The following is a 12,802-nucleotide window of genomic DNA, read 5'->3' on the forward strand; positions in this document are numbered from 1 at the left end:
GCAATAAAGCCTTTATCCTGTGACATCTGGAGGCTGTTTTGGCACTTAAACCTTAATTTCAGGAGACCAGATTTCAGTCGTAAGTGAAGGAGGCCAGGCAAATTATTAACAACGTTCCAATAATCTGGATTCCTATGGAAACGTGGGTCCCATTACGCTGGGGAATGTGGTTGGAGCCCCTGTTTGTGGCATCTCATGCCCAGCCAGGTATCGAACTTCCGACATTTTTACTTCCCATGCAAGTGGCCATGGGGTTTGGTGTTGATGCATGAATCGTGGGCATGGGGCTCGGTGGTGATGCACGGATCCCAGCTCACCCCACGCACGCGCGAGTAGTGTGGGTTCTTGTCGTCCGTGTCGATGGACCGATCGTGCAGCTTCCACTCGAAGGCCACATCCAGCGAGGGGTCGGGGATGGCCCGGCACTGCAGGGTGACTTGGCCGCCCACCGTCACGGACGCCCCGCTCGGTGCCAGCGTGATGCTCGTTCGGTCTGCGTGCGTGCGTGTGCGCAAAGACAGCGGGGAGCGGCAGTGTAGTGGTTAGTGCACTGCGCTAGCAAACCAGCAACCCAAGCTCCGCTCCAAGCCAACACCGACGATGATTATCCTGTCTGGTCCTGGGCATCCTCAAGGTCAACTCAGCCTCAAATAAGTAGCTGGCACGATGTGTAAACATCGCCACCGGGGAGACAAAGATTGCCAGGCATGGTGCTGCCCGCCCACCCCCTTGCACGCTGTACCGGCCTTCATAGGTGCTAGTCTATTCAGCGATACACGGATCGTTGTCTTTGTGCGCACACAACCAGAATGTGATTGACTGGGCAGAGATGGCACAATATTAGTAATTACTTCACTATTTTACAAGTCTAAATCCTAGCTGGGGGTCGACTGATTCTATTCCTGTAATAATTAACTATTTAATAATTGATAGTCGCTTGTCAATCCCGCTCTGAATGAAGCCCTCCCCATGCTCTGCCAGTCATCGGGTTGGTTGATCGGAATCTCTGGGAGGCTTAATCATAGCCCCCTCCCTCCGTCAGCCCCGCCCACTCCCACATCACCACACCCACTCCCTCATTAGCCTCGCCCACTCCCTCCATCAGCCCCGCCCACTCCCTCACTAGTCTCGCCCACTCCCTCACTAGTCTCGCCCACTCCCTCACTAGCCTCGCCCACTCCCTCACTATCCTCGCCCACTCCCTCTCTAGCCTCGCCCACTCCCTCACTAGCCACGCCCACTCCCTCACTAGCCACGCCCACTCCCTAACTAGCCACGCCCACTCCCTCACTATCCTCGCCCACTCCCTCACTAGCCACGCCCACTCCCTCACTAGCCTCGCCCACTCCCTAACTAGCCACTCCCACTCCCTCACTATCCTCGCCCACTCCCTCACAAGCCACGCCCACTCCATCACTAGCCTCGCCCACTCCCTCACTAGCCTCGCCCACTCCCTCACTAGCCATGCCCACTGCCTCTCTAGCCTCGCCCACTCCCTCACTAGCCTCGCCCACTCCCTCACGAGCCTTGCCCACTCCCTCACTAGCCACGCCCACTGCCTCTGTAGCCTCGCCCACTGCCTCACTAGCCTCTCCCACTCCCTCACTAGCCACGCCCACTCCCTCACTATCCTCGCCCACTCCCTCACTAGCCTCGCCCACTCCCTCACTAGCCTTGCCCACTCCCTCACTAGCCACGCCCACTGCCTCACTAGCCTCGCCCACTCCCTCACTAGCCTTGCCCACTCCCTCACTAGCCACGCCCACTGCCTCTCTAGCCTCGCCCACTCCCTCACTAGCCCTGCCACACAGCGAGTGGTCTCCTTGCTCTCTCGGACACTGGTCCCTGTGTTAAACACAGATGTTAGTTTGGCTGCAAGAACCCAACTCAAGCTGGAGTCAGCAATGGAGAATAAAAAATTGGCAGAACACGTTACACAGGCAGATCAACATAAAGAACCACATGCAAAAAAGGTAACAGAATAATGTGGAGAGAAAAAAAAACCCAGCAAATGTTCAAGATAATACACAGAAAGCATAAATTACACTTGCCAGTTCATAGTTGCCAAATCACAGTTGCAAAAGTGGCTGCCGTTGACATCGTGTGCGTTTAAGAGCCTCTCTTGATGATTAATTCACCAGACTGAGAGAGGAGGACACAAAGTTGATGCCACGCAGCGGGGCAGGAACAGCGAAGCCTTAGGAACTAAGTCCGATTCTTGACCTAGGGACGTCAACAGCAGCGTTTTTCCCGTGCACTACGACGGATCACGTCTCGAGATCCTGGCATGCATCCGTGTAAGTCGGGCTGCATTTCACGGACTGCCAGATATGGGCTTCAAGCTTCGTCGATCAGAAATTAGAATCCAAAGTGACAGCCGCAACACTTTCGCCCGTTAGTGGCGTCCCAGCCACATTCGCGATGTTGGGGGGCTCCGCGATATCCGTAAGGATCGGCGAAGGCGGGGAGTGTTGCACGGTAGCACACAAGTACAGTACAACACTGGACTGTAATGCACTACCCCCTCTCTTGCCCATCACTGAGCGCCGCAGCCTATAGCATCTGCTATGCATTGTGGGTTATCCACCCGAGCGCTGTCCAGGCTCAGCTTCGGAGGTTTCATGAGGTGGGTGCATTCTGGGCGATCCGTTCATAGGCACTAAAAAAAAACAACACACTGTGCCATATTCATCTCATCTGTATTCATAACTAACAATCCGAACACATTCGTCAGCAACGCTGCATAGGACACCACCCGATATGTTTCCTAGTATATATTTGACATTACACGTAACTTTTGTTGACAAATGCGTTTGAATTTTTTGCTGTTTGTTCCTTTGGCACGACTGGCAACTCAAATGTTTTTTTTTTTTCCATTTTACATTCGTGGCATTGTGCACGCATGGCATCATGAATATTGATGGTCATGCTCACACACGGAGATCCTATTAGTATTAACCGCACTGCGCATGCACGACACGAATATCGATACGAGGGCTGCAGCGTGTCCTGCGATTCGACGTAGCATCCGACGCAACGAATCGGCTCGCTGAACAGATTCGTCGCGTCGGATGCAAGGGGCTCATCGCGGCCGCTGAAGGCGGTCATGCCGAAGCGGTGACGGGGAACGCGGATCGAGAGAACCGCAGCGATGGGATCCATGCGTGAAGGGCTCCAGGTCGAGCCGGGCGGGGACTGGTGATATCATAACTGTCGCCGTCGTCTGCGTCATCGTCGTCTGCGTCATCATCGTCGGCGCGTCATCATTCACCGTCGTCGCGTCGCGCTCGGCGTGTGCCGCCGTGAATTCCCGCACGCTCAGTTAAAAGGGCCGCCGATTAATCGACTAAAAAACCTAATAATTGCATATTCCCATAATTGCGCTTAATTGAATGAGCTCCAGATTAGAGTGCTTGGTTTTCTGGTTGTACGACCTATTGCTCCGAGTGCTTTCGTAACTCCTGCCTGCTTTCGGGGTGGGATTCAGTGCCCGTTGGCCACTCTCCATCGAAGGCTGACAGTGTTAATGCACTGACCAGGTCGTCTCTGTGTGGGTGTCTGTGTGTGTGTCTGTGTGCGTGTGTCTCTGTGTGTGTGTGTGTCTGTGTGTCTCTGTAGGCCTTCATAGGTGCTTGCTAACAGCACTTGCCCCTACAGTCTGTTAAGTCTATATGGGGGATCTTTGTCTTTATCTTTGTGTGTCTGTGTGTGTCTCTCTGTGTGTGTCTGTGTGTGTGTCTATGTGTGTGTGTGTCTGTGTGTCTCTGTGTATCTGTGTGTGTGTGTGTCTGTGTGTGTGTTAGAAACATTTAGGCTGGCCTGCCTACGATCCATCCTGGGTTTAACCAGGATGGATTGTGTGAGGAGCTCACAAATCCTTGAAAGATCTGGGCAAGGTCCTATCGGTGAGCTCCTCCGGCGGGGAAGGCTGCGATGGCTGGGTCATGTAGCCCGCATGCCCAGCCACCGCATGCCGAAACAGCTTTTGTTCGGCTGGATTGAGGGGGCTAGGCGGGCGCGGCACGGGCTAGAGAAGAGATGGAGTGATGTGGTACAGGAGGACGTGGAGCTGAGTGGACTTGCCGATGACAGGTACCAGCGGTGTCAAGATCGGCCTCTGTGGAGGAGGCTCGTGAAGGACGCTACTGGGCAGTTGGAGGTAGTCGCCCTCCAACAATAACGGAGGGCGGAGGAGCGACGCTCACAACAACGAGCGGAGCGCCGGGTGGCTAAAGCATAGCAGGTTGGCACAGTAGGGGGCACAGGTGGTGCATCAGCCAGTCATCTCAGTCAGTCGACCCGTGGCACCTGGGTCTGCCCCGTGACCTCCTGCCAGCGGGCGTTCGACACTTCACGTGGCCTCAGGGTGCACATAGCCTGGCACAAGCGTCGTGGTGACGTCACCGCCACTTAGTCGCGAATGGCGGTTGTTGTTGTGCCTGTGTGTCTGTGTCTCTGTGTGTGTGTCTGTGTGTTTGTCTCTGTGTGTCTTTGCGTGTGTGTGTCTGTGTGTGTGTCTGAGTGTGTGTCTGAGTGTGTGTCTGAGTGTGTGTCTGAGTGTGTGTCTGTGTGCATGTAGTGGGGAGCGGTAGTGTAGCGGTTAGTGCGCTACGCTACGAACCTGGCGACCCGGGTTCGATTCGCGCTCACGGCCAACACCAGTGACGATTATCTGAACCGGTCCCGGGCCTCCCCTAGGTCGACTCAGCCTCAAATGAGTACCTGGTGCGGTGTGTAAACATTACGACTAGGGAGACAAAGGCGGCCGGCGTGGTGCTGGCCACCCACCTCCTCGTGTGCCGTGCCAGCCTTCATAGGTGCTCGCTTGCCCCAACAGTCTGTTAAGGCTACACGGGGGATCTCTGTCTTGTCTTTGTGGCAGCATGACAATGCTCGTAAAGACGATCAATATGAACTTATTATATTTCTGTCGGGAAATAAACGAAGGCTTTCTTCATTCTTTAACTTCACGAAAATAATGCTCGGTAACAATGCATATTTTTTTTTACAATGGTAATTGTATTGAGATAAAGAGGAAACTAAGTATGTACTTAAAAGAGTAAGTATGTACTTCCAATTAAATGCAGTCAAACTTCCCTGCTGGGAAAAAAATCCAAATATAAATGAGTAACTAAGAGGTCACTACTATTAATATTATTTTGCTCGTTTTTCCAGCACAAACTCAAGAGGACCGGGGAGGCTCCTCATCCAGCAGTGGATTAAGAGAAACGCTGTACGTGGGCACGCAACACACTCGGTCGCTTAACACCAGCCCGGGCAGGGCTCTCACTGCTGCCAGATCGCTGAAATATCCATCGCAGCGGGATCCTCAAGAACCAATGCAATGTCGTGTGGCCAGCACAGCGACAGTGTGGGCATTTCATTTAGAACACGTCCACTGGGATTTAAAATGTGTTGGCTTGTGGCAGCCAGGCATGCGCGGCTCACTGCGGTGATCCACACATCCCGTTGCCGTTTAGTATGCGTGTTGAATAATGCGCTGGTGTCTCCGTTAGCCCTTCTCTCCTGGTTTCATTCGCACTTTTAATTTATTTTCAGCCTTCATTTCAAGGCTCTGTCCGTGGGCTCTCGTCTAAAGAGCCGTCTCTCTCCCCTTATTCGATCGGCAGCAATGCTGACATTAAGCCACGCATGTGGTGGTTTGGGTTCCGTACTTTGGTTTAGCTGCACTGACTGGATACTTCTCTCCACGAGGTTTGTTTCTAAATTGTCCCGTACTTTTCATTCTTAGCTTCGATCTGGGATCGATCGAATGGGCGCTAATTTGTGGGAAGCCGACACGAGGCGGAGAGACCGGCCCCCGACTGCACGGCAATAGGGACGGGAAATCTCCACCATTGCCTCGGGGCTTTTAATGCAGTCGAGTGCCACGCTCCACTCGTTGTGGATAATTAATATTCTCAATGTGTTTGATGTGAAATCATAATAATAATCTCCAGAAGTGGCTGGGTCACTCAGGAGTCAGAGCGCTGAGCCGCCACCGTTGAGATCCTGCATTTTCATCTCTGCAGCAGCCCCCACCTGCGCGACACTGCCACGCTGACGTCGCATGCCCCGCGCTGTCCAGCGGACTCTGCTGGGCAAACCGCTGCTCGCTCACCGCAAAGGTGGTACGGGTTGTGTCTGTCTTCTGGGTTCTTTCGGTAAAGTCACGCAGAATGGAGATAAAATAATAACAGAATAAAATTCTCACGACGTTTCGGCCACAACACAAGTAGGCTACAAGTAGGCTACTTGTGTTGTGGCCGAAACGTCGTGAGAATTTTATTGGCATTATTTATTTATTATCTTATCTCCATTATACGTGACTTTACCGAAAGAACCCAGAAGATGAATCCCTGCAGTCACGAAAGCTTTAAATCGGGTTGTGTCTGCTCTGGAAGGATGATGCGTAATTAATTATTAAATCGTAATAGATTACAACCCTTTCTCATCCACTGCCGGATAAAGGCTTCACCATGCTGTATCTGTCAAGGGGGTTGTTTGGCCCTACATCGCCACTCAAGTAATTTGGGGTTGGTGAAAGAGGGAGCAAGGACTGGTTCAGACAATACCGCTGATGTCAGCCACGGCCAGGAATATAACTCAGACGGCCGCGTTCGCAGTGCAGTGCATGAGCTGCATGAGCTACTGTACCACCGCTCCCCCCCAACGAAATAATTCTCCATGAGTAAATAAAAACAGATCCAGATCGCTCTTGAAAAAAAAAAACAACATCTACTCTGAAGGGGCCGTCACCTGCTTTAATAAACGTGCACTTCATTTAATTAATGAATAAAGCTGTTACCCTCTGGAGTTGCACGGATCTCCTCCTAAACGCTAGGGCATCTCAATGGACCCGTCCAACAGAAAACTCCACGTCAACAATCACACCGCTGAACACTAAACAGTGAGAGATAAAGGGCTGCCTATGGTGGTGGTGAAATCTGTCCGAAAGAGTGGAGGCTGTCGAGGCTTTTTTCCAGTAGCTTGGGCGGGCAGCCTCTGCTCTCCTGCCCCCTGTGCCCTCGTCTGAGGCTGATCATTATTACACGGGTTAGAGGGTGGAGGTAACGCGCTTTGTGATGGTGTTACAAACAGCTGGGCTTCATTTCCCACGCGCCTGCCCCCATGTGACGCGCTTCAATTAAAACCGAACGCCAAACCTTCCGAACGTCACTTTGAGGACGCGCGTCGATTCTGAACGACAGGGACATCCTCTCGAGGGGCAACCTCGCTGCGCCAGCCGTCACGGACGACCGTGCCTTGCGCAGATCCGACCTGGCTTTTTTTTTTGAGCGTGCAAAATCATTCTCAGGGAATAAAAAACCTTCAGCAGCACGAGGCCGAGTTGTTCGCAACGGCAGCCCCGTAAGCCTGCTAATGCACCAACCCACTTGTGAACACGCTCAGGGATCCGTTGCATCCATTCTCTCGGCACACGAACATGACACGTCTGTCATGTTCACAAGAGACGCCGAGTGAAATAGAACATCTAGCCGTGTGGGAATGAAGAACCTCTCAATGGGATTCCGGCAAGGCCATTGTCAAGATCTCCTGGAACGTCACACCTCGGAAGCTAAGCGGGGTTGAGCCTGGATGGTGCTCGGAATAGTGACCACCATGCCTAAGACACATCGGCTGTGGGGCTCTGTGGTGGACAACAGAGGGCAGTGCAGCACAATCCATTACTGTTGGGAGTTCAGAACGTGATGCCAGATTTCAGCATCGCCAGCTCAGTCCGCTTATAAAGCATTCCGTGAGAGCCCGCCAGTCGTGAACTAGGAATGTGGGTGGGCAGAGCCCGGGCTGGCAGGGCAGCCTGGGAGCTGCACCCGGGCCACGCACCTTCCATAGCTCCCTTTGCCAAGGGGGCTGCTCTCAGAGAGGTCACGGGGTCACCGTGGAAAAGACTCGCACCATGAATGGCGGACCCCACGTACATCAGGGCTGAGTTTCCAGTGTAAAACATGGTGGAAAATTGCTAAATACAAGATTTGGTTTGGCGTAGCGTAAACATACACAGAGGAGATAGGGGAGGGAGAGGCCGACGCGGAGATCATTGCCACCGACCGGAATAAATCCCCCCCCCCCCCCCTAGAGATCTCCCCGAGTCTACGGCACGCTCGCCACCACAGAGCCGTGTGGGGACACTTGAGTGGACCTACGCCAAGAGGTGATCTTGGCCATCATGGGCATTGCTCCCTCCCTTCTGTAAGATCCCACAACTGTTGCAGAGTTCACACCTAACCTCCAGAGTTCCATCTCTTACTGCATCCTATCAGCCGGATCTAGAGAAGAGTGGTCAACGAATCGACACGCCTCACTTGGCGTGGGGAGGCTTACGTCCATCAGCGGCTGTAATTTTTTATTATTATTTTTATTTTATTAAGGATGCGCCATTTGCATCATGTGGTAAGATGGGAATTTACATCTACAACTTTCACAATCAGTGCATCGCTCTGTGCCAGGAAATGGCCCAGGGAAGGCATCACAGAAATACATTTGAAATCACTTCAATTGGTCGCTTAATCTACACGAGGTGCAACTCCTGCGTATGCCCTGGCACAGAATGTTTTGCCTCAAGGCAATTAAACCGACGTTAGTCCTCAGAAATGGAGTATGATGGATTAGCTTACAACTAAAAATTTATGTTGGGGTTTTTTTGTGCAATCACTTGGGGTTGGGCTGAGACCAACTCGGTTTAATCACAGGCCAAATGTCACCATCAAAAGTAAATGTATCTTCCTGTTTAAACTAGCTCATCTCCCCTGGTGGAAATTCCATATTCCCATGATGAGGACGTAGATCTCTGGAACAATTGCTGTAATTTCCAGGGAAACGATGGGCTGGATTATTGACCTTGCAACCTTGACGATGTGAGTCAAGAGCTCTGGCCACATAATTATGAACACTCATGTAAAGCCATTTTTGTCAATCCACTGCAGAATGAGGGTCTCCCCAAACTGTGGAGGTCGTGGGGGTAATTTGACCATACTTCACCACACCGGTCACTGCGGGTTAGTAAAGCGAGGAGGGCAAGGACCGGTTCAGATATCACTCGCCACCGATGTTAGCCGTGGCCGGGAATTAAACTCGGGTCACTTGGTCGATAGCACGAGGTCCAAGCCACTTCATCACCGTTTTTCCCACCTGTCACGTGACACAATAGGGACACTATTGCACTGTAACATCGGGTGACATTTGTCTCTAAGAATGGCCTTTGAAGCTCCTGCTACAGGCAACGTCGTGGACAATAATTTTACGAGAATATTTACGCATTTGAAATACATTTTCAAATTGTGTTATGCGTTGCTGTAGTCAACTGCGCACAAGAAAGTGGAAAAAATATAAGCCCACGCACGAATCGCTGCGATGAAAACTCGAACTCAAAACCGGCCTCGAGTTTTGCAGCTTAAACACCTGCTACTTGAAAACAATTACCTAGAATGCCCCTGACATCACGTGTTCATTTACATCACGTGTTTTTTGCAGATATTAATATGACAGAAAGAACACTTTCCATCTTTTGAGAATCCAACAGAGTATCGAGATGGCATGGATTCATACAGAGGCTAATTCAAATGTGATCGAACGTTATGAAAGAGACAAAACGAAAGAGCAGTTTAATTTCACCATTAATCCCTGTCGCCAAAACGGGACGAAGAACATTGGAACAAAACAGCAGGCTTTAAATATTTACGTGAGAAACTAATTGTTTCTAAGTGCACGAGAACCATTGTTTCCTAAACGAAGCAGGGGTATTTGAAAGAGTTAAATGGGAAGAAAAAAAAATACGATTTAAAGACAAGGCTATTAAAACGCTCGAGATCCCCTTGAGGTGCATGCTATCTTTATGGATATATGGTCAGACGGCCCCCAACAATGATGTTAATGCATAAAGCATGAGGTGTATTAGCAAGACAGAGATGACATGAGCGCTTGTGCGTGCCTCTCGTAGGGAGGGCAGCAGTGAGCCGAGAACCCCGGCACTCAAGTTCAGAACGACCACGATCTGCACAGCGCGGGGAAGCACCCATCCAGCAGTGGATTGACAAATCGGGCCGTACACAGCAGGGTTAAGGTCAACAGATAATCACAGCCAATGCGATGTGTGGTGATGTCCACACGGACCTCCTCACAGTTTCCCACATTTTGGCTTCGTGTCTTCCTCGTGACCGACGACCACTGGGAGCCACTACCTTGCACAGGCTCCCGAACCTGTTGCACGCTTCCGTATCATTACCTCCGGATTTTTGCGTCGTGCTACATTGCATCGTGAAACCGGACACCCCGACCATCCTGCCGCGACATTCCTCTCCTCCTTTCTCATTCACAGCCAAGGCCGCGAGTTTCCCTTTGCTCGTTGCACCGTTCAAGCGGACCCCTCTGGCAGACAAAGAGCAACCCCCCCATCTCCCAACTTAACCCGAATTAAATTGCAATATTATAAGAGTGGGGAGGGAAAAAAACCAAAACCTCCAAAAAAAAAGCAATCTGAACTGTTGACTCAGCGATCTATTCAATCGGCTCCCGCTGCCCGGACGCGCGGTTTTAACAGCGCCCGCCCGCTCGCTCGTGAAACAAATTGCGGCCGTCGCTTCCAGTAACGCTGCACCGGGCTGAGACCCACAGGAGCCTCATTAGACACGCGAGCAACAGGCAAGCGCACGACCGGCGCGCTCATTACCACGTCAACGCTCAATCCATTCTCCTAACTCTGCTCAGCTGAACGGCGTTAACCCCTTCACGCGCCACGGTCTCTTTAAGCAAAACAAAACAGAAAAAATTGAATTTAGAGGCCCACAAAGAACAGCGACGTCGGATCGTGCTCAACAGGCACCAATTGTTCTTGTACCAAAGTCGTGTCTGAAGGAATGTAAAGCAATCCTATTTGTTTGATATTTTTTTGTTACAGCAACATGATCTGATAGATTTATGATTGTTCCCTTCAATATAACATTTACCAGCGTGATTTAACGTTTAAAGTACCGGCGCTCTGCGATGCCTGTGGGCGGTGCTTCACGATCAGCAGTTGCTGTGGTCCTCACAAAAAAAACCCAACCAGCTGACCGCCATCACCTCCCACCTAAAATCGGTTTTGAATCATACAAATGACGCCCGTTACATATTTAGGACATCCTCAGTGAGTCTCAAGTCTCTTTTTTCAGGAAGGCCCTGCGCGTTGGGATGTTTGTTCAATTCAAATGAATGCGTGTTTGGTTTCAAGAGTGGAGAAAACTGGAGAACCCTCACACATATGGAGGTGACGGCACGAACAGCTCTGCATAGATGGATCCAGTCCACTTGCTGCAGTGCTGTCCTTCTTGCTTCTTCGCAGCCCAGTGGGTCTGACAGTCTCATGAATGTGTGTGATCTACCAGCATTTGCCTCCAAGGCAATGGACTGTGCAGGTGAACACCGCAAACAAGTAACGTCCTTGTAAATCGCTGCAATGTGCTCCCACCGGGAGCATTCGTCTGCATGCGCTCTCGCTTGATTCGAAGCAGCTCGTTGGGTGGCCTTTGCTTCGTGCGGCCGAGTTTGTATACCCGACTCAAAATTGGAAGTCGTGGGTTGACTCGGGACATGCACCCTCTGGGGTGACTAACAACACGAGTGTCGCTTTGCGGGAAGGCAGCAGCCGTTGTCCAACGGCATCGCTGCCTCCCACCGACAGCAACGAGACATCCACCACTGGCCTAGAGCCACCAACGGAGATGAGCACCGTGGTGTGACACTGTGCGTCACGGGGACACAGTTGGGTGTTTTTCACTTTAAAGCACAATTGCGATTTCCCTGAGCTCTTAAAATGGGGAAATCAAAACAATAAAAATATGTATATTCTTAGTTTTTTCGGTAAAGTCACGTTGAAGAGAAACAACAAAATAATATAATATATATAAAACAATAAAAAATTCTCACGACGTTTCGACCATAACTCAAACGGTCATCTTCAGGTGTGTTGGTTTGCATAAATTTATTTTTAAACGGCGCATTTATTTATTTATAAAAAACGTTAGCGTCACGCGCAGCGATTTGGCAGTTTGCCCAGGACTAGTCCATCTATATTTTGAAAAGAGCGGGGAGACGAAATGTTTTATAATGTATGCTGTCTGAAAGCCACTGTAAGCGTGAACAATCAATTAAGAACTGAAATGGTTTATCAAATCTTTCCAATGATTGCTAAGATAGAATCCATCTTCTCGGTTGAAATTGTCTCTGTGCTTGTATATGTGGATAGCCTCATGAACGAATCTCTCATGGAAGCCAGATGGCTTACAAATAACCTCTGTCTTGGAAAAGTCAATGGCATGTGAGCCTACTGAATTAGAACAATGATCTGCTACGGCCGAGGTGTTGGTCCTACCGTGTTTAAGGTCTGCTTTGTGTTCACGAATACGGTCCGAGACATGGCGTTTGGTTTCTCCAATGTAACTACTACCACAGAGGCAACTTAGTTTGTAGACACCAGGGTATTGTATGTCCGGAATCACATCACAGAAGAATTCTCTCATGAAGACTCTGTATCATAGAGCCCAATGCATATCCGACCAGGAACACATAAGCAGTGAACTCAAGCACGTACACCAAGCTCTTAGGGCTAATGGTTACTCCGACTATACAATCCGCAAAGCTATCACTCAAACCATGAAGAAGAACCCTCTTGAGGAGCCTTTCAAAACCATCACTTTACCCTACATTGCTGGGATCACAAAAAAGATCTCCAAAATCTTGAATAAACACAAGATCCAGGTCCGTTTCAACACATTACATAAAATCCGTGATCTGGTTCCGTCTG

General features: G+C 50.5%; 1 protein-coding gene across 7 annotated transcripts in view; it reads right to left on the reverse strand.

Annotated features, from left to right (window-relative positions):
- The window catches only part of LOC116952791 (contactin-2-like), a 353,699-nt gene that overhangs the window by 37,250 nt on the left and 303,647 nt on the right, over nt 1-12,802 (reverse strand). For 6 of the 7 annotated variants that reach the window (XM_032972435.2, XM_076074532.1, XM_032972436.2 and 3 more), the window contains exon 14: nt 318-493. In XM_032972435.2, the coding sequence (XP_032828326.2) occupies nt 318-493 (176 nt within the window). The remainder of the gene's footprint in view (nt 1-317; nt 494-12,802) is intronic. The other variant, XM_076074531.1, reaches the window with a different exon arrangement.

Source organism: Petromyzon marinus, chromosome 48 (assembly GCF_048934315.1).
Source record: "Petromyzon marinus isolate PM22_M1 ecotype Great Lakes invasive population chromosome 48, UKy_Petmar_22M1.pri1.0, whole genome shotgun sequence".
NCBI lineage: Eukaryota > Metazoa > Chordata > Hyperoartia > Petromyzontiformes > Petromyzontidae > Petromyzon > Petromyzon marinus.